The 25,789-nt window shown below is 42.2% G+C and overlaps 3 protein-coding genes across 6 annotated transcripts; all 3 read left to right on the top strand.

Annotated features, from left to right (window-relative positions):
* The first annotated feature begins 1,819 nt into the window (after positions 1-1,819).
* On the top strand, positions 1,820-9,807 carry LOC115762950 (G-protein coupled receptor Mth2). 3 transcript variants are annotated; one of them, XM_030705337.1, is made up of 6 exons: positions 1,820-1,860; positions 6,087-6,838; positions 7,183-7,798; positions 7,853-8,047; positions 9,132-9,343; positions 9,725-9,807. In XM_030705337.1, the coding sequence occupies exons 1-5, from the start codon at positions 1,835-1,837 to the stop codon at positions 9,310-9,312; spliced, it is 1,770 nt and encodes a 589-aa protein (XP_030561197.1). In that variant the 5' UTR covers positions 1,820-1,834; the 3' UTR covers positions 9,313-9,343; positions 9,725-9,807. The 3 variants fall into 3 exon arrangements, with proteins under 3 accessions (XP_030561197.1, XP_030561198.1, XP_030561199.1); XM_030705338.1 differs by lacking the exons at positions 9,132-9,343; positions 9,725-9,807 and adding an exon at positions 8,729-9,090; XM_030705339.1 differs by lacking the exons at positions 9,132-9,343; positions 9,725-9,807 and adding an exon at positions 8,253-8,672.
* A 1,308-nt stretch (positions 9,808-11,115) lies between these two features.
* On the top strand, positions 11,116-15,477 carry LOC115762951 (probable G-protein coupled receptor Mth-like 9). 2 transcript variants are annotated; one of them, XM_030705341.1, is made up of 8 exons: positions 11,116-11,661; positions 12,407-13,223; positions 13,281-13,472; positions 13,533-13,766; positions 14,624-14,780; positions 14,852-15,055; positions 15,114-15,193; positions 15,271-15,477. In XM_030705341.1, the coding sequence occupies exons 2-8, from the start codon at positions 12,521-12,523 to the stop codon at positions 15,303-15,305; spliced, it is 1,605 nt and encodes a 534-aa protein (XP_030561201.1). In that variant the 5' UTR covers positions 11,116-11,661; positions 12,407-12,520; the 3' UTR covers positions 15,306-15,477. The 2 variants fall into 2 exon arrangements, with proteins under 2 accessions (XP_030561201.1, XP_030561200.1); XM_030705340.1 differs by having other exon boundaries at positions 11,116-13,223.
* A 2,142-nt stretch (positions 15,478-17,619) lies between these two features.
* LOC115762617 (probable G-protein coupled receptor Mth-like 8) lies at positions 17,620-20,655 on the top strand. Its single transcript, XM_030704915.1, has 6 exons — positions 17,620-18,679; positions 18,751-18,907; positions 19,414-19,605; positions 19,670-19,888; positions 19,950-20,313; positions 20,378-20,655. The coding sequence occupies exons 1-6, from the start codon at positions 18,149-18,151 to the stop codon at positions 20,421-20,423; spliced, it is 1,509 nt and encodes a 502-aa protein (XP_030560775.1). The 5' UTR covers positions 17,620-18,148; the 3' UTR covers positions 20,424-20,655.
* Positions 20,656-25,789: the final 5,134 nt, after the last annotated feature.

The following is a 25,789-nucleotide window of genomic DNA, read 5'->3' as shown; positions in this document are numbered from 1 at the left end:
ATAAAGTCAAGTACTGTAACTGCCAAAATACATAAAATTTGATTGAAGTACTTCTCCTTAGAGGTAAATTTCCCTGGTATATTCGATTTAATATTCAGTTCTGGAAAGAATTACTTTATGGCATTTTAAGATATCTTTCGACAACAGGAAGCCCTTGTTCGTAAAGGATTTCAATGGAAGATCTAGTTGATTGAAGTGCTGCTTCTTGTCAACCTTCAATCATATTCTTAGCAGCTCCCATAGGATATTTCATTAAAAATGAACTTCTGGATAGAAAATGTTTCCTTTATTCCAAGATCTATTTAGCATACTCGAAAACATATAATGCTTTCAGCTCTCGCTCATAGGGGATTTCTATGGAAGATCACGTCAATCAATCAATCAATCGGTCGGAAATTGACTTATGTCCACAATTCGTACGCTTCATTCCTTGTATTTAATCTACGGCGTGCTCATGCTTACGATACTTTCTTATAAACTTGAACACTACAAAAAACCATCCTCAAGATTATATGTGTATTATATTCCCAGCTAAGTTTAGTCTGATGATTGATGAGATAATATTTAACTATTTATAAATAGAGGTGGGGAATGAGGAGAGTGGGAATGGGGAGAGCTGAAATTGGAAACTAAGGTGCATTTAAAATAATATTAATGGATAATAGAAATTGAGATAGACATTAAGTTACGCGCTGTCTAACTATTTAAACTCTGACAAGCGGCTTGATTGATTCGCTATGCAAATTAGCTGCACATCAAATGTGAGAGCTCTCGTCTATATGTCTTACTTTTTACTGGAATAAGAAACCCCTGAGGGAGTTAAATATCGCTTAGCAATCAATTTACGGGCCTGGGCTGGGCCCAAGTGTGTTTAAATTGGCAAAAGCCTATATTCTATTGCGTGATGTTTGGTTTGACTGGCGTCTAAAAATACTTTGCTGGAATTTTCACACGAATTAAAAGCACCCAAAATAAAATTAAAAACAAATACGTGTGCGACTGGTGGGGATGGCTGACTAGGAGATACCCTGCAAACTGCAGCGAGCTGCTATGAGAAGGGAAATGTGTTCTTGTTCTTTTTTTCTGTGAAAGCCAAATGTTTTTTGTGGGATATTTTGGATTCTGTACGACTCCACGATGTGCCACTGCTCAAATAGAATGTGTTATATACAAAATGTTAAGAAAATAACAGGATATCGATAAGGATGTTAATCGATTCGTGATTGTTATCGTTGCCTTAAAAAAAAGTTTTGCTGCCTAAGAACATAATAAATGGCTAGATGGATGTGCTTTATGTGGTCAGAGAGGCCTTTTTCTGTCTGTAACGTACACTTGCACAAAACGAGCATACCCCATTTAAGCATTTTCAAGGGCATATAGAAAACAAAAACCGCACGCAGCGAAAATTGAGGAGACGGAAAACCATCAATGGGCCAGACCAAAACAATTAAAAACCCCCGGCGAAAAACTTTGTTGAAATTGAAAATAATCGGACGAGTGTGTGTGCGTGTGTGTGTGCGTGTGTGTGTGCTGGCTGTTTATCTATCTCACCTTTACCTTGTGGTGGATTTGAGTTTGAGTTTCAGTTTCAGTTCAAGTTCAGTGTCTTTCAGCTGGCGCCACGATTAGTTTGACTGCGGTTTCTGCGGGCCACCAAACCGATATGGGGCCCAACATACTATATAATAAGATCATAAAATAAAGCTGATATACGAAACATATATATGTACATATATGTGCACTTATTTGGTGCTATCTGAAAAAGACGCTTGTGTATATATATATTAAGTACTTAACTGATACGCAGAACATTTGGAAATTGTGAGTGGCCGCAATGATATTTAATGGTTTTTTGATTTCGTGAGTTTCATAATTTATGTGGCTATTAACATCGGGAAATACGATAAATAAAATAAATACAATATATATATAAAGTCAGTGAGCTGCTTAAATATTATTTCCTAATATGCTCGAGAATATGTCGGTCGCGTATTTTGGAATATGCATGTATTTGATTTTGTTTGTGCATAAATTACGCATACGCCGCGTGACACGTTCCAAGTGCCCGTTGGCCCGGGCTCTATCGCTTTATCAGTGAAGTCGCGTCGATAAATCTTCGTCAGGCTTTATACATTCCAGCATACAGAATTATTAAATGCGACGCCAGCAAATGCTGCTCTAGTAAATGCCTCCATTAGTGGGCGGTTGACATTTAAATCTATATATATATATACATATTTTTTTAATTGTTTTCCCATTGTGCAAAATTGTGTTTGATTCGGCCTGAGAGCGGCCCTAAAGTGCCCCTAGAGGCGCCGCTTGAATCACTCGACTGTCCCTTGGGACAATTACTCAGTGCCTCGCTATCGGAAGACATAACAAATTTGGGCTCATAAGAACGGAAGCAGGCAATAAAAAACCGAAAATAACACAATTAATTACTCATCAAATGTTGAGCATGTGAAATCTGCACGGATTGAGGAAAACTTAAAGCTAGTTTTACGCAATCAAAATTGAACCCAGCTTGAAATATCTTCAGCTGAGCATCAAATTCTTAGTTGAAGCAATGTTAATTGTAAATCCAAAATTCATCAATACAACGCCTAGCTAAGATATTTTGCGCTTTTCTTGCGAAAGTTTTCAGTGTAAAATTGCTTGTAAAAAGGTTTTTACAAGCTGCGTTTTTTCACAGTGTGCATTTACTCTTCACTTATAGCCTTAACCTAAAAGCTTAACTTAGGCATAATAATAAATAGAACAATCCAAAAAAAAACTCTTACTAGATCAACTTGTTTAGCTGTTGCAGCGATTTATTATCTTGTTGAGCAGCGCAAATGAAAAACAATATTGAGACTATGCCTTAATCATATATTTCTTGGAATCAATAAATGTCTAGTAAATGGTCTTTGTCTAACATTAGCAACTCTTGGCATTATCTTATCGGGGTCTATGCGATTTATGCGACACAGCAGTACGACTTTTCGATTGTGTTTCTTGTGCGCAGCTGCCCCTCTCTGCAATTCTCGCACTCTCTTCTAACTTGCTTTAATACATTTTTTGGTGTCAGCTAGCAATGAGACACTTGTTCATGTTTCTTGTCAGCTGCTGCCTCTCTCTGCGATTCTCACACTCTCTTATGCTGCCTCTCTCTGCGATTCTCACACTCTGTTATAAGTTGTTTAATCTGCGAACTTCGAATGTAAATTGTAGTTAATACCCTTTTGGTTGTCAGCTAGCAATGAGACACAACAACTCAACTTGTCGACCTCTCTCTGCGATTCTCACACTCTCTTATACTGCCTCTCTCTGCGATTCTCGCACACTCTTACGCTCTCTTATTGCAAACTTGAAGTATGTATGATATTGCAGTTCATACACTTCTGCTGTCAGCTAGCTGACATTATCATCTGACATATCGAGGTGGGGGGAATCCTTCAATTAGCATTCCTTGCAGCAATAAAAGTCACACCCATTCGCATAGACTCGCGTATGAGTCAGAGAACCGGTTGGGAGGTGCGTGTGAATCAATAATGGAACATGCTGAGGCTATGATCGGCATTATAAACCGATCGATGGCGTATCTGGCGTACATCGCATCTGTTTCTGGTACACACACACTTATGTTTATAGATATACACATATATATATATATATATATATATAGTATTTATATGGGCAATCAGAGCAAACGGTTTGTTGAGCCAAAGCAGCAGTTGTTGCATTTATCAGCACACAAAACAAACAATAAATATGCAACACAAAAATTAAACAAATAGATGTGAGAATAAAAACGGGGGAGCTGAACATAAAATATAGCAGCAATTATTATGGCGCTGCGCGAGTTTCAAAAATTTGAAAATTGAAAATCCGGAAAATCGTAAAATCGTTCACGAAATTGCGGGCCATAACTCAATTTTATAGCATCATTTATGCGTTTATATTTCCCGCAATGGCCAATTCGATTCGATTTTCACGGACCAACAGCTCGTCCATATTGATTGGCTAGAGCGCCAGATCAAAGGGGTCGAGGGAGGGCTGCCCATTTTACTGATTTATCAGTAAAACTCGATTTGGTTTTAATTTTCCTTTTTTATTCATTTTACTAAAGTAAATGGAAGGAAACTTTGAGCAAATCTTATTAAATATATAGAAATATCAAGGCTCAAATTAGTTTCAAATCGAAATAGTTCGAATAGTTGATAAGCTAAACCTTCTGCTTGACCTTTATGATGTAGGATAATTGATTTGTAGCCTTAAAATGAAATATACTTGAACTATATTATGCCCTTCATACTCACTTTCAATATGGTTCAGGGAATAATATATTAACAGAAAGTTTAATATCTGGCTTAGAGATATTATTGAAGAAAAAAGTCTAGAAATTAATCTGATAATTATTTAAAGACAAACCAAATATATACATTTAATTTGACTTTAAGTTAAAATTTAAAGTTTATAAAAATCACAAATTGGCAAAATTATAAAAGTTCTCAAACTAAAGCCTGGCTACCTCCAGGTGAAAGTTCACGTACCCAAGCAACATATTATATATATTTTCAGCCTTTATTTAAATATTCCTCTCGCCTTTTCTGGCTAACGAAATGTTGATTTTCAAAGCATTTTGTTTTGCGCTTAAAACTAGCATTTACTTGCTTGAATAAAGTTGGCATCCCAAACGATTAATTATGCTAATTTTAACAAATACTTAAATTGCCGAATTGGCGTGCATTTAATGTATGTTTGCCCAATGGGCCAATAAATTTGATCATAACGCCAAGGTGCGCGCTGCCCACGTTGCTGTCAATGAGACACACACACGCACACCCTACCCCTCAGTCCGGTTCGCTCAGCTAGGCATAAATGTTTGCTTCGAACAAATGCAAATATTCGGCGTTCAATGAATTAAGCGAAATTTGTTCCTATAATGGCCATAATCATGTTGGTTTCGATAAGATAATGGGGCACAGAGAGAGAGGAGGAGGGGGTCAGGGGTTACGCATTTGTAATGAATTTATTGCGGCACATTAGCCAAGGTCCAGGAGTGGGAGTTATTTTGGCCAATCCAATGGCTGACGCAGTCAACAACATTTGGACAGGATATTGACAGAATGCGGGCACTTAGTATCAATTTAACACGAACTCCTAATGTGTGTGTGTGCAAGTGGGTGTGTGTGTGTTGTTGTGTGTGTGTGTGTGCGCTTTGCAGATGATTAATGCCCTGCGGCGGCAGCGTCAGGAGTTCCGGCGCAACAGGACGCCCATTGACATCGCGTGTGTCTCTGTTCGTCTCTCCCTCTCTCTCTCTCTTCCCCTCTCTCCCTCCCTGCCTCTCTGTCCCTATCTGACACACAACATGACCCAGCGGACTTATTGCCCCTAATTGCGCATACGAACTGACGCAATAAATCCACATGTCCTTGTGCCAACCTGTTGGAAATGTTGATAGCCGAACACGTGGAATGCCACAAGTGAGATTCCTTCAGCTGACGCAAGGATAATGCCTGTGGCTTTATTAGATCAATTAGAATGCACTGAATGCATATTTTACAATATTTTAACTGCTTTTGCACAGTTTCTAAAACCGCTTTTAGACAGAATTAAGACACGATTAGGCTTGACTTATCCATCTATTCACATAAAATTAATAAATTTGCGTTGAATGCGTTTATAAATGCATATCTGAATCTCTTTTTATACACAAAAAGATGAATTTGCAGCTTTTTTCATATATTTTATACTATTTTAAAACTAGTTTTAAGCAACTTTAAATCAGTTCAAGTTCCTTCTTGCTCACAAAAATATGATATGTCATATTATTATAAATGTTTAATACCAATCGAAAAGTATTTTAAGCCAACTCTTTTTAAATTTCTTCCTGCCCACAAAAATGTTCTTTATTATTTTTGTACTGTTCTAAAAGCGGTTTTAGAATCTTGTAATCGGAATAATGCAGCAGCATTTTCTTCTATTCTATTCTAAAGCCTTGTTCAAGCAACTTTTCGATTTAATCTTCTGCATTTTTAGTATCATTCTAAAAGTGGTTTTAGGCAATTTTTTAATCGAATAAGTTTTCTTTTCGCCCGCAGAGCCCAGAAAAAAATGCAGCAGTATCACAGATCCGGATCGCTTTACTGTGGCGTCACGGTGGTTGGCGTGGTACTCCTGGTGCTGCTCCGGCTGATGCCGGGCAGCCCCTTCGGGGTGTACGCGATGGCCGAGGGGGGGAACTATCATGAACGCAATGGCATACACACGAAGTGCAGTTTCTTCGACACGGTCAACTTGACGGGATATCCGTCGTACCCGAACGGCAGCTACAGCTACGAGGGCGTGCTGATACCCAGCCATTATGTGGGCACCTTCGACTACATCTACAAGGATCTGGTGGACCGTGTGGATGTGGCGCCGCATATGCGCGGCTGCATCTGCAAGCTGAAGCCCTGCATCAACATCTGCTGTCCCTGGGGTCAGGTCTACAACGACAGCGAGTGCCAGAAGGACACCAACACGAAGCAAATGTGGCCAGAGCCAACGATCAATATCACACTCAAAAATGGATCCGTGCAGAATGTTAACATCTACGAACAGTTTGTGGTGCAGAGCTTCAGGCCCTGCACCGAAATGTTCTCCCTCCTGCCGGAGGTCAACTACTACGACACCTACCAGCTGTACGAGAATGGCACGCTGCTGCGCGAGGACGACATGCACTACATCTACAAGAACGAGTTCTGCCTGGTGCCCACCAATATCAATGACACGGATCTCTACTACACCATTAACCCGGCCAACTGCGACATGTTCAACGAGAATACCACGGTGAAGATCATCAATGGATTCGGTGAGTTTAGCCAGAGATTGGCCCAAGGTTTGTTTAGGGAATATGTCAGGCATTAGATATCAAATTATCTAATTGCTTCAGTGCGTAGTTATAAATAAATTGGAATTGGGGTTTGAACCATGGTTCAAACCCTGATTGAAGACGTTTATAAATAAATTGGAATTGGGGTTTGAACCAGTGCAGTTCAAACCCTGTTTGCAGCCCTGATATGCTGCCCTCTGCGATTCGTAGTTATAAATAAATTAGAATTGGGGTTTGAACCAGTGCAGTTCAAACCCTAATTAAACCTTTACATTCTATCCTCGACACTCATCATTTTTGCTCTATTTCCTCAACCCCTTCAGCTATGCTCTTCTCCATACCCTTCATGGTGCTGACCATTGCCGTATATCTGCTGATTCCGGAGCTGCGCAATCAGCATGGCAAGTCCCTGGTCTGCTATCTGCTGGGCCTGACCATTGGCTACTCGCTGCTGTGCTGCCTGCTGCTGATGCACGACATGAATCCGTTTGGGCTGTCCTGCAAGCTGCTTGGCTATACGGCGTACTTCTTCTTCATGTCCGCCTTCTTTTGGCTGAATGTGATCAGCTTCGATTTGTGGCACAATTTCCGTGGTACACGCGGCATCAATCGCTTCCAGGAGAAGAAACGCTTTCTGCTCTACTCGCTGTACTCGTGGGGCTTGGCTCTGGTCTTTCTCGTCTTCACGGTGCTCGTGCAGGAGTATTTTGATTGGCCGGAGGCGCTCAAGCCGGGCATTGGCGCCGGCCAGTTCTGCTGGCTGGACATGACCAACTGGTCGGCCATGCTCTACTTCTTCGGACCCATTCTGATCATCATTGTGGCCAATACCGTGATGTTTATGATGACTGCGATCAAGATCCACGGCGTGCAGCGCGAGATGGCGCGGATTATCGCACGCGAGGACAGCACCAAGAATCTGCGCACCGAGAAGGACAAGTAAGTGGAAGGTTAGACTCTCAAAAAGTTCAACTCTTATATTCCTGCTTTCAGATTCGGTCTGTTTCTGCGCCTGTTTCTGATCATGGGCGTCACCTGGTCCTCGGAGATCATCTCGTACTTTGTGGGCAACGACAAGAAGTGGTCGAAGATCTTCTACGTAACCGATTTGTGCAATGCCATGCAGGGCTTTCTCATCTTTATGCTGTTCGTGCTGAAGAAGAAGGTGAAGCACTTGATAACGAACAGGTATGTTCTCCAATTAGTTCCACCCAAAAAATTGTACTGTCCCGACTTTAACTATAAGTTCATAATTGTGTAAGTCGTTTTTGTTTTGGCCGTTTGCCTGTATCACGACTCGGTTCTCAATATGTATTTGACTTGTATCTCACTCGAATTCCCCCCGCACCCGAACCCTTAAATATCAAATACCAAATACCCTTCCAACAATTAGAACTGTGCGTGTGCGCAGTCTGCGGCAAACGGAGAGCGTCACATTGGCGGGAAGCAGCTATACGATGCGCCAGCGCTTCATGGATGCCTCCCAACACATACGCAAGCTGGTTGTCATACGCAATGCGTTTGCCAACACTGCCAGCGGAGTGCACTCGCATGCCGTCTAACAGGACTACAACAACAGCAGCAACAACAACAGCCGCAGTCAGTAAGCGGTGCTCTTCTTCTTCGCTGTTTAGTGTTGTGCAACGTGGCCATACTAAACGCTAAGCCCGCTCTTGCTCTTCGCTCTTCAGTGTTGTGCAACGTGACAATACTAAATGCTAATTGATTATAGTAAACGATACCCCTTAAACTCTTAAAACTGTCGCTGCATGCATTTGAGTATAAAATCCTTTAGCACAACGTTCTCTGTATGTATTTGCGCAGCTGGTATATATATATAAAACTATTCTCTTGTATTTTCGTTGTCAGAATGCTTTCGGTAACGCTAACGCTAAAGAACCGCAACAACGACAGCAATATGCAGCCAGGCTGTAATCCAAACACAAGACACAAGCCCAACACCCAAGTCGCAAGCATTAACACTTGAGTGTTGTAAAAGACAGAAAAATGACAAAATCAAAAACAAACACAAAAATATATCTACAAATGAAAGCAACTGCTAAGAGGCTAACATACGTCCAAATAACCAGAGCCTAACGAACAAATACCGTCCATTAATTGTAGCTAATATAACCATGTATAACCCAACTCCAAGCGATATTTTATGTATACTCATATGTATATACAAGCCATATATAAAAACATTTATATATATATATATAATGTGTACAACAAACAATGTTATCCGTAATTTTCGTTCAACAACACGAAGACTCTTGAAGCAAAAGTCGACCAGCTCGAGTCAATCGAACTCGACCAACTCAACGTCAACGGACATAAATACGCAACAGGACAAGTTAAGAATGAAGTGCTCCTCGGATCCGGCACGGGGCCAGGCCAACGGCCTGGGCAAGCGGCCGCCCGCAGCTGCCAAGACAATAACAAAAATCTAAAAACCAATATATATATGCAAAACTTCAAAAGGTAAAACTTCAACGTAAAAGGCTAGCTGCTGCCAAAAATGCCAAAATTGTGATTAACCCACGAACAATTCGAGCCAGTTTCCTTAGCCCTAAAAAGCCGCCCACAAAAAAGCTAACACAACTCTCTCGCTAACTATCTTAATATATATATAGATATATATATATATATATATATTATACGACAGCTAATCGCATGTAAATCAATTCATTTAGTTTTTTACCACGCCAATAACTCCAATCCACATGCATTTGCATTTCCAGCTAACACTTCATATTTATCGCCTATCTATTATCTATTATCTGTGTTATCTCTACCAATTTGTTTGCCATTTTCGATTAATCGGTTTTCCGTGTCTTTCACCCTTCCCCTACCCTTCCCTAGGTGCTCGAGCGTGCGCGAGGGCAGCCACCAGCGGCAGAGCCAATATTCCACCAAGACCACGTCCAGCAGCGTCGCCAATCTCTCCATGCACGAGAAGATCTCCTCGGAGAAGCCGCTCGTCTCCATGCTGGATCAACAACAACAACAACAACAACAACGCACCACGAGCTTCCGCTGAGCTTACAGTGGCGCACGAAAGTCGCGCACCAGTTGCGTTTTTTGGCAGGTCTAGTCCTTGGCTGACGTCCTTGCGTCGTGCTTATCGCATCGAATAGCTGGGCGCCCAGTGCCTCCCCCTACCCTCTCCCCCTACCTACGCCCCTTGCGCTCACCGCCCAGCAGCCATACTTATTATTATATATCGTAGCATTAAAAAAAAGACACTATATCTATATTATATATATATGTAACCCATATAACATCCATATCTGCCTGTAAATGTCTTGTGATCCATATCCAACACGATTATCTTTTTATACATGTATCTGCATATATATATATATACGTATATGCCTATATGTTGATCTGATATCTGTTTAGTCATGTAAGCGTTGTCATATCTGCTCTTAAACTGAAATTATTTTTATGATGCCAGAAATTCAGATCTGGCCAGAGCTCCCTTTTTTACACAAAAAAAGGCTAAAGAAAAGCCACAAAATGCGCATTCATAAAAATCGAGAATTGTTAAACGCATACTCACGCACATTTTATATATGTATGTATGTACGTTAAAGAAACTACTATTTTATGTCGAGTTTATTATAAAAATAAAATGTAAAGCCAAAGAAATCAAACACTTGAGAATTGCATACAATATATGCCAAGTGCAGCTAACGGTAACTCAAGTACTTATAGAAAATAAGCACAAACTAAATCAATTTTAATGCCATAAAACTGTTCCCAACATTTGAAAAGTACGCACGTTTCGCGCCATGATTGTTACCATTAATAAGCATGGACAGCAACCGGCAAGCCTGCGCTAGCTGAGTCAAGTGATGGGAACAGTATATAAACAATCTGTTGTGACATGCACTGGCAAGACTTCGTTTAATAAAATATTTGTGAAATTATATCTTCGATTGCGTATTGCACTTTGCAATATACGGGAGTAAAATTATTATAAAAATACAGTCCTACACTTGCTCTGTTCCCATTGTAAACAAGCTGTTTGCAAACGTGCGTGCCTTACAAATAACTGTTCTGTTAAATTTGTTAGCAAAGACAACCACCTGCATGCGTGCGTTTGCTGAATGTAAAATCATGTATGCAAACCTGCTTAATAGCAATTGGAACACTAAATAAAGCAGCATTTTCTTTGGTTCGGCTATAATCATTCCTTTATGACAACTCTTTTGTAAATAATATAAAAATTAACACTTAAAATAGTGCCTAAGTTAACTAAATTCAATTGCTTCCAGCACTTCCCAAGCACTTCTCAAACACTTCTCAAGTACTTCTACAAACCGTTCCCAGCGCAGCTACATTATGTTAAGGCGTGCGCACCATAAAGCGTACCCACTGTTAAGCTACGCTAGACAAAGTCAACAACCTGGCGCTGAATGTTAACATAAAAGCTCAACGCTGCGCACACAACTTAAACTTTATTTAAAAGCCGTTTGTTTCTGGCTTTGTTGTTGCTGTGCTTAGACTACCAACAAAATGAATTTTGAATGAGCCTCGCGCGTCGACTGAGATTCCGCAGCAAAACAAACACACATACACACAGAGGGAGAGACACACGCACACACACATACATAGACAATCGGAATCGACTGTGGGCCCTCTGCAGCTGTGGCTGTGCTTGGGCTCCGCTGGCTGGCTAATCGGTTAGTCTGTTTTTTATTCTTGGCCCGGCATGGTGCGTTGACGTTTCTGCCGCGGTTTGCCGGTTTCGTTAAGCGAGAAAGTCAACAGCAACAAAATCAACGCATCAAAAAGTTCGCTGCACTCCTCTAAACCCTGTCCCCCCTCTCGCGCGGTCACGTCGCACCATTATTGTCGTTGTTGTCGCAATCATATAGCCGTTTTTAGCTGTCGCTGTCGCCGTCGCCGTCAGCGTCGACGTCAGCGTCTGCGTCAGCTTTGTCGCTGTCCGTTTTGATTGTTGTGTGGTGTGTTTATTTGTGTTTGTGTACGTGTGTGTGTGTGTGTCTGCGCGCGTACAAAGCCCAAAACTGAGCATCAGCGACAGATATTTTATATCGAAACGATCGCATTTATTTATTTATTTAATTCTTGCGCGGCGTCGACGCCGCTGCCGCTGCCAACGCTGTGACGTCACGCGCACAACATAAAGATTTGAGCCGAAAAAGAATTACCACACCTCAGGCAAAACGAATACAGTGAAAACTCTGCAGAAAGAAACAACAAAATTGCAAAGGCTCTTCGTAAAATAAAGTGTAAAATGGTTTATTTTGTGTAAAATCCGAAAAAAATAATTTAAAAAATAATTGAAAACATGAAATCTAGCTGCGTGTATCTCAAAAGACAGATTTGATAAGAAAATTGTGAGAATAAGCGAGCTGCATACTTTGTCTTTTGCTAGGTTATGTTGTAAACATATATATATATATATTATAATTAACGGTGAATATGGCTGCGCCAAAAGCTCAGCTCTGTCTTGTGCTTGTCGCTTGAGCTCTTGTGCAGTTATATTTCTAACTGTAACTTTTATTCAAGCAGCAGCGCCAATTCGCCGTGCAGCTGAGCCAATTCGCCTTAAAGAGCTTTCACTGTAGCAGCTCTTTTGCAAGACGCAGCGTGTTTAATTGAGGAATTAGCGTAAGATCGGGCAAAATGTGGGCGGCGCTCGTGTGGTTCGCCGTAATTGGAACAACAACAACAACAACTGCGACAACAACAACAACTGCGACAACAACAACAACTGCGACAACAACAACAACAACAACTGCGACAACGTCTGCCCCCGCTAAAGGGGGGTTTCCGTGCGCCTATGCAGACACGGTTAACATAACGGACGGGCTGCGGCTGAAGGATGGCTCCTACTCGTACGCGGGCGTCCTGGTGCCGCCGGAGCTGATGGCCGAATATAGCTTCAAGGTCATTGACGGCGTGGAGTACCGTGCGCCGAAGCATTTGCGGGGCTGCGTTTGCCAGCTGAAGCCGTGCATTACGTTCTGCTGTCCGCCGGATATGGTGTTCAATGCGCAGAGCTGGAACTGCACGAAGCCGGCACAGGCGCGTGAGATTAGCCACGTTGAGCTGACGTACGGCAATCGGAGCGTGGCCCAGGTGAAGATCCTGGAGCACTTTGTGGTGCGCACCGAGCTGGGCTGCCGGAACAAGTTCGTGGACACCAAGCACGACACCTTCTGGCAGTGGGATCTGCAGGCGAACGGCAGCCTGCTGCGCGACGGACGCCTCTGGAGCACGGACGAGTACTGCTTCACGCCGCTGGAGCACAACAAGGCCTGGGAGCTGACCCCGCTCAACTGCGAGCGCTTCCAGCGCGGCTATCGCGTCTGGATCTATGCCATATGTGAGACTCTTCAATTCGGAGGCTCTTCAATTCGACGCTAATCCTCGTCTCTTGCAGGCAGCATCATCGCCATACTCATCAACATATTCATACTCTCCCTGCTGAGCTCCATCAACGAGGCACGGCGCAGTCATTACGGCCAGCTGATCATCTACTATCTGCTCTCGGCCATTGCCGGCTACTCGCTCCTGGTCTACCTGACCCTGAAGAATCCCATGAATCTATCCCACGAGGCCTGTCGCAACATAGGTTAGCCTTCTCCTAAACTAAACCCGACTCTTGTCCTTAATTGTGTTGCTTTTCCCGCAGGTTTCTTGACCTACTTTTGCATCATGTTGTCCTTCGTCTATTTGGCCATGTTAAGTCTGGACTTTCTGCTCAAGTTCAGCCTGAAACCCGTCAAGACCTGGCTGCGCACCTTGTGCTTCTTTATAGCCCTCGGCTGTGTCGTTGCGCTGCGTTTTCTGGTCTCCTTCGCGCAGGACTCCGATCTGCCCAAGCACCTGAAGCCGGGCATTGGCGAGGACTACTGCTGGTTCGATGGTGCGTACAAGTCTCTGAAAATCTTACTCTATATAAAGCATATATCATATTTGTACTCTTTGCAACGGAAGAAATCCTCGAAGAATCCTCCAGAAATTCTGTATTACGTCTTTTCATCTGCCCTTAAGCAGGACTTACTCTCATGTTCCGCCTTCTATCGTATATTATATAGCTCTGATAGGCTTTATCGGACTTAACTTTTAGATGAACAACTTTTTTGTTCTTAAAGAAATCTTAAAAAGCTTCACTTTCCAATTTTATATATCTTCTCTTGTTAACATTCCCTCTTCACTTTCCTTTTATATATCATTTTTCAACAACTTTACGTTGGATAAAAAAAAAAACACTTCTAGCTCAGTTGATCTTACGCCTTCCAGGCTTTATAATCTGCATAATTCTATCGATATCAGACTACTCTATTATAAAGCTTCCATGAGGACAGTTTATTCAAGAGTTTTAAACCTTTGTTTGTTTTTATAGAAATGTTTAGGACACTTTGCATAACTTTACTTCCAATACTTCCAATTCAACATATTGACAAAATTTGATCAACATTGGACTTCTACATAATATCTCCTATCCCCTATCTCAACGATCGATAGAAGCTTGAATTCAAATAGTTCCCGAAGGAACATTCGTTCATAAATAAGATATTTCAAGAGATAGTTTCCCAAGATATCTTCCTAAAACTCCGAAGTAGGTTCCATTTAAAATAGGAGCGAATTTATAAAGAAAACACAATAGGTTCCATAGGATCCATGAGATATGTATTATAATGCACAATTGACATAATCTTCCCAGCTAATGAAACCCTTTGGAGTACCATATTTCAACATTTTCTTCGACTTTCCTTTCAGTGCGCTTGTGGGGCATCCTGATCTACTATTATGTGCCCATTGTCCTGCTGTTGATCTTCAGCATCGGCTGCTGCCTGAAGGCCTACTTTGCCATCTTTGAGCTGCCGGCGGACACGCAATATGTGCTCGGCACCGAGCTGCGGATCATGAAGACTCAGTAGGTAGTCCCCGTCCGGTAGGCCCAACTCCATGCTTAACTAATTTGGATGCTTTTCCTTCAACCGTTAGCTTCTACGCCTTCTCCGTGTATTTGGTGGGCGTGTTCTCCGTTTGGGTGCGCGAAATGATCGTCTATATACTGGCCCGGGTGCGGGAGCACTTCTTCATCATCGATTTCTGGAGCGGCATTTGCATCTTGGTGCTGGCCGTGGCCGGGTTCATTCTGCTGCTGGGCAAGAATATGCACGTCAAGACCTGGTGGTCCATCAATGTGTAAGTATTAAGTGAAGCTCGAGGAATATCTGATTGATAAGCTCCGTTTTATTCGCAGCGAATCGAGTCAGACGGATCTGAGCATTATAAACGCACGTGTCTACAAATTCGACGAGAAGGGCGATCTTAAGAATCCAGGTGAGTAGCTGCCCGCCAGGTGTTTCTCTCTCTCCCTATATATATGGTTAATTATTCAACCATGCCTATATCTGCAGATTCACCTTATAGACCGACGGTGACATCACTTTAACTGAACGCTGGACTCATGATTCACGGCTCGTATTCATGATTCATGATTCATCAGGGTATTTGCTCAGCTTGGTTATGAGTCATTTGAGTCAATGATAGCAAATAATGTTAAGCATTAAGCACTATTAAGACTTGTTATACTTACTTACGATTAACGATTAAACATCGGTTTTTATTCTCGAAATGTGCGAAATTGTGCATAAGTTTGTGTTTCTTGATCTAAACTCAAACTTTGTTCACGATATTTTGTAAATTTTTATTATTTTCATTTTTTATATAAGTATTATTATTACTATTATCATTATTATCATTATTATTATTATTATTATTATTATTATTATTATTATTATCAATATTATTATTATTATTATTATTATTATTATTATTATTATTATTATTATTATTATTATTATTATTATTATTATTATTATTATTATTATTATTATTATTATTATTATTACTAAAAATATTACTTTTATTATCATAGTATATTTTATATAATATACAGATCTAGGATTCGAGTCCGGATTCTTATTGTCCGATTCAATTACCTATCCGCCCATAATACAGCTATGATCTGTACGCTTCACTTCCGAAAAACACTTTCCGCATCTTTGCACTAGTGAGTTTGAACCAGCAACCTCCTTTTTCCGTTACTTGAGGAACTGGACTGCCTCATCAGCATTATAAAGGTTTATTTTATTATTATAATGCGTATATAATACTGATACGAACTAGAAGCCTTCATCTTTTCACTAGCCAGTTTGAACCAGCAACTTCTCTTATACGTTGCCTGTGTAACTGTAACTGCATATTATTTGTATATTTATTATAATAATTTTGTCATATTGTAGCCATAGTCTATAAGTATTTCCTTCGAACGGCACTCACAACGTCCTTGACCCTAGGCCTTGGTCAGTTTGAACCGGCAACCAGCCTGAATAACTGAATCACATAGAAAACCCATTAACCACACAACCTCGCCTGGCTTATAAATACTTCAATACGATTTAATATGCCATCAAAAATCCCATCAATGAATTCGAAATCAATTCGTATCAATTTCAAAGGTAAACATTGAAGAGACACATATTAAATATGTGCAGAAATCAGTCAAACTTTGGCCTTTGACTGTTTTCATAATTAACTTGTTTTTCCATTTTCTCAGACCCCTTCTTAGTTGTGGTAATTTTCTTTCCCGCCCAACATTTAGCATACTAAACCTTTATGGAGCAATAATAAAGCGCGGAAGGATTCGCTAGCCCATGAATTATTTGTTTGAACACATTTTACCGCTGCAAACAGGTGACCAGCCCCCACGTACAAAGGCAGCAAAACAATAATGAAGGAAACACCCCCCACCCACCCCTGCATGTCTATTTAAGGGGGGTTCGGTGGGGCTTCTCGGATCGGATGGCTCGGATGGCTCGGATGGCTGACCAAGTCAAGTGGCACGCGGCAAATGTTCTGTTAATGACGCAATTGAGTGCTGTCCGTCCCGGCCTGTCTCTCGGTCTCCGTCCAGTTGACGAGCTCACGACGACGCGTTCATTTATATAGATATAGACTCTATATCTTATTATGGTACGCCGGCATGTTTATATACGTGGTAGCTGAAGGGGAGAACTCAACGAATTGCGAATACGCTGCGCACAAATGGCAAATAAGGCTTAGAATATATGTTAAGGATAAGGATTGTGGAAAAGGATAAGACTGTTGGAAGTTAAGGACAGAAATGAAAGTCGGGGTGAGTTCGCCTTTCTTATTGTTATATTTGTTAAGAGTAGGAGAAAGTTTAAATGAAATACATACTTATATATGAATCAGCAATTTTAGATAGAATCTAAGCACAGTTCTTTTGGCAAATTCGCTAAAATGAACTTTGGCTAAATGTTTTCATTTTACTTTTATTATAGATATAAAATATATTCTCTATAGAGTTACAAACTTACAAATTAAGCTATTTTAAAACATGTGCTAGTCTAAGTTAGAACCAGGCAACTTATTCGCCGGTTCAGGCGAACAAATTTGGAGTTCCATACTAGAACCGATTCTAGTTCAATTTGAATATTCAATGGCTCTAAGTAAAAGAAAAGTGAGCATTCTGGATACGAACTAGTTCGAGTTCAAAGGAATTATTCAAAAGAAGTAGAAGCTGTTTCTAATAGAGAGCATTACAACTTCCTATAGAAGCTACCTGCTCCGTTTAAATTAGCTTTGTTTTCAAGGCTAAAGAACAATTTGAGTTCCCAACGCGAACCAGTTCCAGTTCAATTGAATGACACTAGAGTGAGCTTTAGGAGTGTTGGAAAACGATTCTTGACGGCATCTTTGTCCATAAAATATAGCTTCTTAGATGCCTAACCAGTTGTAGAGTAGTCGCCAGTTCGAATTGCTGTGCCTTAATTTTCACAGTTCACAGTTTTAGCTGCTTTTTGGTTGTTGTAAACAAATCGCTGCCGTAAAGGAACAACAACAACAACAAGAAGAATAAGCACAGGAAGAGGCACAATTCCAACAACAACAAGAAGAAGAACAAGAACATTTTGTAGGTGTGTGCGAGCCGAAAAAGTTGAATTTCGTTTCGATTCCATGCGATTCTCGTTTTGGGGGAGCAGCCAGCGCAGTTTGAGTTGAACCTGTGCCAGGTGCGGATGAACCATTTCCGGCGGACAGTTCCAATTGATCTCGACGTCATTGTGGTCGGTGCATTGGGTTCTATTTCGGTTTCTCGTGTTTTGATATCTATTTTGGAACGCCTTTGATTATTTGGCAATTGCCGTGAGATAAACACACAACAGACAAGTAAATAAACAGTGCATGGACTGGATTTGAGGCACAAGCATGTCTCTGGCCATGTCCACGGCGCAGTTCTGGCTGATTGGCTGGCAGCTGCTGCTGATTGCGGCTGGCTATCCGGAGGAGGCGCGTCATCCGTGCGCCTTCATCGACACGGCCAACATAACGGGCGGCTACAACATGGGCAACTTGGGCGGCAGCCTGAACGGCTCCTACGTGTACAACTGGACGGTCATACCCAAGGAGCTGGTCACCGCCTACGACTTTGTCATCGAGAACGGCATCCGGGTGCCGGCGGCGCGGCATCTGCGGGCCTGCGTCTGCAAGCTGCGTCCCTGCGTGCGCTTCTGCTGCCCAGCCGGACAGCTTTACGAGCTGCAGCGTCGCCGCTGCGTGATTCCAACTGGCGACGGGCCGCAGCCACCCGGGCACAGTCACATGACCGTGGAGCTGCACAACGGCTCCCGGCTGAACCTCGAGCTGCGCACCCGGTTCAGCGTGCACGTGGAGACGCCCTGCGATCATATGCGTGCCCTGACCAAGGATTCCGTCTACCTCAACTGGACGCTGCACGAGGTGCGACTCCCAACCATGAACCTATCAACAGATTTAACTTCCCTTCCCTCCCCTCACACTCTCTCCCGCAGAACGGTTCGATTACCCATCGGGAGCATCTGTTCACCAAGCATTACTGCTTCACCCCGCTCCGCGTCGGGAACAGCAGCTGGAACTGGCAGCCCCTCGCCTGTGCCCCGGAGAAGCTACACTTTGCGCTCGGCGTCCGCGAGTGGACCTATGCAATATGTATGTTCCATAATATCATATATCTAACATTTAATTGATACCCCCTCCCCCCCTCCCCCTTTCCCGCATAATCATAAACACAAATACTTAAGGCTGCGGAAAAAAGAAAACAGAGAAAACCGAGTGCCAATAAAAATAATCGCTAGCTTTTCATGAATCGATCCAATATATATTCCCGATCATTAGCCGGATTATTTATAATTGCCGCGAAGACTTCAAGGGAATTACGAATCAGCCGCATTTGCACTCAAGAGAGATTGGGAAATATTTACATTAATGAAAAGGTTTCTTTTGATTGACTGCATGACTGATTGACTTAATTGATTGATTTAATTTAGGGTATCCCTTAGTCGTGCACTTCCTACTAGAGCTCTCTTACTTGGTATATCGGGATATTAAGTCGGGCCTTATTGTTGTTATAATATTATCATTACAACACTTCTCTCTCTCTATCTCAATCTCTCGCTTTCGTCTCTCACACTCTATCTCTCTTTCCCTCCCTCCAGGCCTTCTGATCTGCATTATATCCATGTTCATCGTGCTGATCGTGCACCTGATGTGCTCAGGTATGCGCAATAGTTTCTACGGCGTGGCGATCAAGGCCTACACGACGTGTGTTATCTTTGGCTACGCTCTGCTGGCGCACCTGACGCTGCATGATCCCGCAAATCTGTCGGCGGCCGCGTGTCGCGTAATACGTAAGTGCGATCGTGGAAGAAATAAGAAGAATCTGATTGATTGATCGATTGATTGATCTTTTAGCTAGCCTGGCGCTGCTCTTTCTGGTGCTGTCCTTCTACATACTGAGCTTTATATCGTTTAAGCTTTACGTGAGCTTTCATGGCGTGGTCTTCACCAAGCTCATGTTCTGGCTGATCTTCGGGCCGATCGTGCTCATCGCCGTGGGCTGGTCTGTGTTTGTGGGCTTCAGCTTTTACGGCGCCAAGCTTGTCTTTGGTGGCGACACCTGTTGGTTCGATCGTGAGTTGTGCCAAAAGCTCAGCTGTAGATCGCGAGGACTAATAGTGCCATCTCCTTCTAGCTCGCAACTGGAGCATCATGATCTATTTCTTTGCGCCCATTTTCGTGGCCTGCGCGATCAGCGGCTTCTTCTATTTGCTCACGCTGATACGCATCTGCGACGACCCGGACTTGGATGCGGAGAAGAGCTTTGAGTCCTTGGAGAAGAATCGCTTAAAGTCCTTCTGGAAGTTCTTCACCTACACGGCGCTTACCTATTTCGTTTGCGTCTGCTCCTTTGCGGTCAATTATTATCGCGAGGAACGATCGCATTTGAACTACGCCGTTTGCTTTAGCACGGCCTTTCACGGATTTGCGGCGCTCTATGCGCTCGTCGGAAAGAATCAACAGATTCAGCACTTTCTGCGGAGGATCGATGAGAACAAGTGAGTCGCAGGCATTCCCTATTATATATATCCTATATTTTCTATACATCCCAATTCCTTTAAGCGACGAGGACACCTGTGAGAACTCTGTGCCCATGTCCGTATACTGAATGTCAGCCTTATGTATATTATCGACGCAGTTTGGCTGCCACTGCACAGTTGTTGCGTGCCTTGTGCGCTTTAGTCAGGACACAAACCGCCCGACTGAAGCAGCGCAGCTGTGACACGCACCAAAAGCAGCTTTTGTTTTGTTGTTGTTTAGTTGGAAACTCTTTTGAAAAGCCCAGCGGAAAATATTCTGAAGCAGTGTTGCAAACTGTTTTGATAAAATAAATATTGCTTGTAAAAATAAACAGTAAAAATGTTAGGTCTTATTTTTAAGTACTTAACTTAACTGTTGATCGAATTTAGACATCCTTTTGCTATCCTGGTTGTTCAGATTCTTCAAAAGGCGTCTAAAAAAGAAAACTTAAAGTTTTTGCTTAAAAACATATTTCACTTAAAGCTTAGTATATAAATATTATGCATACATGCAGTAAAAGCGTGAAATAGAAAAGTGTAGAAAGAGAAAAAAAGATTAGAAAATGTACAAAAGCAGAAAACAATTCTTAGCTTAGAACTTTAAGTTAAGATAGTTTGTTTTAAGAGCTAAGTATATTATTTTGTAGTTTACTTAAATATAAGATCTTAGCATAAGCAAGAAAGTCCCTAAGAATCGCAGCCTAAGCTTTAAGCGAAAAGCACAAATCATTGTAAAATATCTGAAGAGCTTTAAGTGCACGTAGCTTAAAGCACATATCTAAAGTATGGCTTGATGTTAACAAAAAAGATTTTAGATATGTTAACTTAAGAAATAGGTAGCATAATTTAAAATGTAACTATTTGCACATAAGCAACATTTAATATCAATTTGGATGCCTGCACCTCATATAGCTAAACATGCAACAGATTTCAACAGGATGCCAGAATCGGAGCAGTTGAAGTAACCAGGCTTAAAGTGTTTTTCGAGCCGAGCACCGCCCCCCTTGGACACGTAAACAAACAGGAATACAAATACACGAATTTTGTAGCCAGGCTCATTCGCAGCGGGAGTTTAGCATCCCGAAAAGTATACACAATACATAACGTAATTTACACAACAAAAGCAAACTCTGCCGCTGGCCAAAGCAACTAGCTCGAGAGCTCCACAAAGCGCCCAAGCCCCTCTCAGATGCGACCCACCCCCCTCCGTCCAGCAGCGAGCAGCTGAAGTTGCCACTAAAGTTACACGTGGAGGTGGGAGCAACGGGAGTTGCAGGCGCTGCTGTGCTGCGTGGACCGTGGCCGAGAGTTTACAGCCAGCCCCTCCTCTCTCCGCCCCTGACTACGCTAAGCCCCCTTAGCTAGCAAGCCCAGCATATAATAAGTGCACGCCGATTTTGTTTGACATCATAGGTCAATGGCCGCCTGCCGGAGCGAGAGAGTCAGCGAGAGAGAGAGAGAGAGTGAAGGAAAGGGAGCCCGTCGCCTGCATTGAGTTGCAGCAGCAGCAGCGAAGTCGACAGCGACAGCGGCAGCGGCAGCATCCAATCAGCCGCCCACTGACGCTCAGTTTGGCTGTCAAGCGCAAGGAATCAAGTGGAAAGTGAAACGAGAGCGCAACAACAGAACCCCTCGCTCCCGCCCTCTTCACGCTGTCATCCCTTTGGCCCCCATGGCCACGTGGCTGCGCTTTGGTGCTCTTTTGATGTGGCCTCGCCCTCGGCCGGAGCCCAGCCCCAGCCCCAGCCCCAGCCCCAGCCTCTTTCCTCATTTCGTTTCATCATCTACGAGAGGACTTCGGCTCCGATGCTTTTCGGCTGGGCATACAGCAGCAGTGACGCTTGTGCTGACAGCTGCGCGCTGTCTATATACGGACACACACACACACACACACTGCACACTTGGATCGATAAAACGTAGTAAAAATTCGTAGTATTGGAAGCTGGAAAAGGCGGCGCATTTACGACGCATCTGCATCCCGACCGAACCAAAAAGGCAGCGGCATTTTGTTCGTGGCCTGACGTGCGCACTGGAAATTCATGCGAGGTAGGACATGTTTGGCGCGCTTTCACAGTACGCGCGTGTGTGTGCGAGTGAGTGTGTGTGTGTATGTGTGTGTGTGAGAGTGTGTGTAGCTTGTGGAGTTGACGGCCCCGCAAAATGCTGTTTTACAGTTTGAAAGCCAGGCACAGCAGCAGCTCATAGTAAATGCATATCTCTGTGTGCGTGTGTGTGTGTGTGTGTGTGTGCTTGTGTGTGTGTGTGTGTGTGTGCTTGTGTGTGTGTGTGTGTGTGTTGCTCTGCTTCTAATATTGCCAGCGGTTGGCACAGACCGCGCCCCGTTTATCAGTTGTTGGAGCACCTGCAGCTGCAGCTCGGCCCCGCTCATCCCCGCTCATCCCCGCTCGGCCTCGCTCAGCCCCGCTCAGCCCCGATGGCATCAGGACATGAAAATTAATTACTAAATGACTTTATGCTTTTTAATGGCTTGCCTCGCAGTTAAAGGATATTAGACAAGCCATTAAGTTGGTCCAGCTAGCCCCAGCTCGATGCTAACTGCTCTGCCACGCCCCATCAACGCCTCGAGTGCTCGTTTTGCTGGCTTTGATTGGAAATTTTTAGCTTGTCTCCTCTCCGTTTTTTTTTTTCTGTTCAGTTTGTCAACCAGAGGGAATACGAGAGGGGCCAGCACGAAGAACCGCAGAAGAACTTCAAATTAAAGTGCGGTTCAATTATAGTTAGTTTTATTGTGATATATTAAGATTGGCTTTTAGTGTTAACGGCTTGAAAATTCGGAAAGTTCTCATGGCAATATGCTCTCAAGTGTTCCACTAGAAGCTTTCCTTCAGTTTCGCCTGCTTTTGTGCAGCATTCGTAAACGTTTTGCTTTGCTAGCAAGAGACAATCTTGTGAGAGCCTTTCTATTTTCTATTCTTCCTTTTCCGCTACATTCGTAAACGTGTTTTCCGTTACATAAGTCAAATAATCTCTTGCTAAAGCTTTTATATTTTATTTGTCTTGTTTTGTGCTACTTTCGTAAATGTTTTCTGTTCCTCTCTGCTCTGCTAGAAGAGAAAGCCTTTGTATTTTACTTTCTTTCTTTTGTGCTGTATTCGTAAACGTTTTATACTTGCTTTGCTTTTGCGTAGCCTTTGCTCTGAAAGGAATGATCCCGTTCACATCCCATTCTCTCTATTTCTCTTTCTCCCTTTTTCTCTTTACTATCTCTCTCTCTTTACTTAAACGTTCTTCACAGTATTGTGCTAAAAAATTCTTACAAAATGTTACCCTTGGGAAACAGAACTAGCCGCGTATTTGGTATAGCTGTTAATGTAGTCGCAGTTCCGCTCGATTTCACATCGTGGGAAGCCGCAGTCCGTGGGTCAAGTCCGTCCGTCCGTCCGTCCGTCCGTCCGTCCGTCAGTTGTCCCCGTTTCCGGTCACATCTATGGCTAATGACTTGTTTAGCACCGTGTGTTGAAGTTTCTACTGGCTGGGTGATTGAAATGCCGGGCACGCAGCACAAATCAAATGCCATAAATAACTTATAATTAAGCATTTCGAAAAATTTACAACTCAAATAATTTATGTTCCCCAAATGTTCAACGAGCAATTGGCCAGAATTCTCTAGAACTAAAAAATGCGCTGCGACTCTTTATTATTTATGAATTGAGACAACAAAAGCAAACCAAGCGCAGGTTCGAGTTGTCCGTACGTGGGACGTGGGCTCAAAGCACACCGGAGAAAATTAAACCACAAATAAGCCAAGTCAAGATGCGTGTGTGTGTGTGTGCGTGTGCGTGTGTGTGTGTGTGTGTGTGTGTGTGTGTGTGTGTGTGTGTGTGTGTGTGTTTAATAATAAGTCACAAAACAATGAAGCCGCAGTGAAGTGACAAGTGGCCCAAGGGGAAACGTGGGGCAATCATAAATTCATTCATGAAAACGCAGCTCGTCTTTTTTTTCTTATTTTTTTCAAAAATTATTTGTCTTTGTAGTTGATTGAAAACGGGCAACAGTTGACTTAGCCCCCCTCCACACTCAAACGAAAAAAAAAAGCGATAGCTACCCCGATCCTCAGCACGTAATCAGTTGTTACTCTGCTACTAAGTCTTCTGATACCCTCTAAAAGCATGCTGCTTGTCAGAGTATTAGTGAGCTTTTGTGCGAAAAGCTCTGTTTGCTCCAAATAGCTTCGTTGTGCTTTAAGCTTTTGGCTTGCCAGCGTCTGTGTGACGTGTATGTGAGAGCACACAATCGCACTTTGTCTAGGAACACACATTCCTTAAAGCTTTTATTTATTTATTAGACTTTCAAATTTATGGCTTGTTTGGCAAATTAATAATGAAAAGTATGATAAATAATTAAAAATAATAACTAAATAAATATTAATAAGTACTGTAATTACTGTAACCCTCGCTAAATAAGCTTAAAATCTTGCCTTGTAGTATACCCATTAATGTACATAAATGTCAACGATTTACAGGGTATTCAAACTGTTTTCACCTTTTTACACTTGTCGCTCTTGCGCGCTTTTTATCTATTTTTTTTTCAAGTGGTTTCGTCTTTGGCTTCGGCTTGTGGTCGGGTTTGTTTTTGTTTTGAATGGGGGGGGCTTAGGTTTTGGGCACACACGTGTGCTCCCATTTCTCACCTTCAATGACACCTTGCCGTAATAATCATGAAAATTATATATGACTTTGGTTTTCTTTGCGCACAATTTCTTCTCTTCACAAGTCATAGATATATATATTTTATTTATTTATTTCCTTTGAGTTGCTGCTTATTATTTGTTGTGCTTGCTGTTTGTCTTCTCATCTGCTGTTGTTGTTTATTTTCAGCTTTTTTTTCTCAAAGCTTGCTGCAATGTTGCGCTTGTTCAGTTTGCGCTACAGAGCTGAGGCGCCTTTCTAACACTCCAGTTGAACAAGCTGAGGCATATGATCTCAGAAAGAATCTGATCTACATGAGAGTAAGTATAAAAGTGCTGGGAAGGTTTGGGTCAAACTTTCGATTTTCATATTTTTGATGCCAGAGATATTGCCAAAACTCATCAAAACAGGTTAACTTTACTACTGAATCGTATTTTATTTTAATTTTTATGAATGCCAATTTATAGAAGGGATTCATACGAATTCAAAAAGGTATAATATTTCAAAATCAGACAATTTTTACCCGAGATATTCACAAAAAATCATCAAAAAAGTTTTGATTTTCGAAGCGACCCTGATTTTGAGAAAAAACGTGATGTAACCCCTTGCTTTTTTGCCAATTTGGGCCAAAATTTAGATTTGAATTCTTTTGATGCCAATCGATATTACTGATCCTTACGAGTCCAAAATGGTATAAAATTTCCAAATCTGCAGCTATTTGGCCGAGATATGACAAAAAATCATAAAAAAAAGGTTGACTTTACAAACGAATCGTTTTTTGGTCCACAACTTTCTATAACCCATCG

Source organism: Drosophila novamexicana, unplaced genomic scaffold (genome assembly GCF_003285875.2).
Source record: "Drosophila novamexicana strain 15010-1031.04,08,12 unplaced genomic scaffold, DnovRS2.1 tig00000644-arrow-pilon, whole genome shotgun sequence".
Classification (NCBI taxonomy): domain Eukaryota; kingdom Metazoa; phylum Arthropoda; class Insecta; order Diptera; family Drosophilidae; genus Drosophila; species Drosophila novamexicana.
Note: the sequence above shows the minus strand (reverse complement) of the source record. Positions and strands in the feature narration are given on the sequence as shown.

Excerpts from the sequence above, each read along its gene's own strand:
- LOC115762617 (XM_030704915.1), top strand. The coding sequence starts at position 18,149 with ATGTCTCTGGCCATGTCCACGGCGCAGTTCTGGCTGATTGGCTGGCAG. Across the intron at positions 19,606-19,669 it reads GGCCGCGTGTCGCGTAATAC|CTAGCCTGGCGCTGCTCTTT; the intron begins GTAAGTGCGATC and ends TTGATCTTTTAG. Across the intron at positions 20,314-20,377 it reads CGGAGGATCGATGAGAACAA|CGACGAGGACACCTGTGAGA; the intron begins GTGAGTCGCAGG and ends AATTCCTTTAAG.
- LOC115762951 (XM_030705341.1), top strand. The coding sequence starts at position 12,521 with ATGTGGGCGGCGCTCGTGTGGTTCGCCGTAATTGGAACAACAACAACA. Across the intron at positions 13,224-13,280 it reads CGTCTGGATCTATGCCATAT|GCAGCATCATCGCCATACTC; the intron begins GTGAGACTCTTC and ends CGTCTCTTGCAG. Across the intron at positions 13,473-13,532 it reads CGAGGCCTGTCGCAACATAG|GTTTCTTGACCTACTTTTGC; the intron begins GTTAGCCTTCTC and ends CTTTTCCCGCAG.
- LOC115762950 (XM_030705337.1), top strand. The coding sequence starts at position 1,835 with ATGATATTTAATGGTTTTTTGATTTC. Across the intron at positions 6,839-7,182 it reads GAAGATCATCAATGGATTCG|CTATGCTCTTCTCCATACCC; the intron begins GTGAGTTTAGCC and ends CAACCCCTTCAG. Across the intron at positions 8,048-9,131 it reads AAGCACTTGATAACGAACAG|ACTCTTGAAGCAAAAGTCGA; the intron begins GTATGTTCTCCA and ends AACAACACGAAG.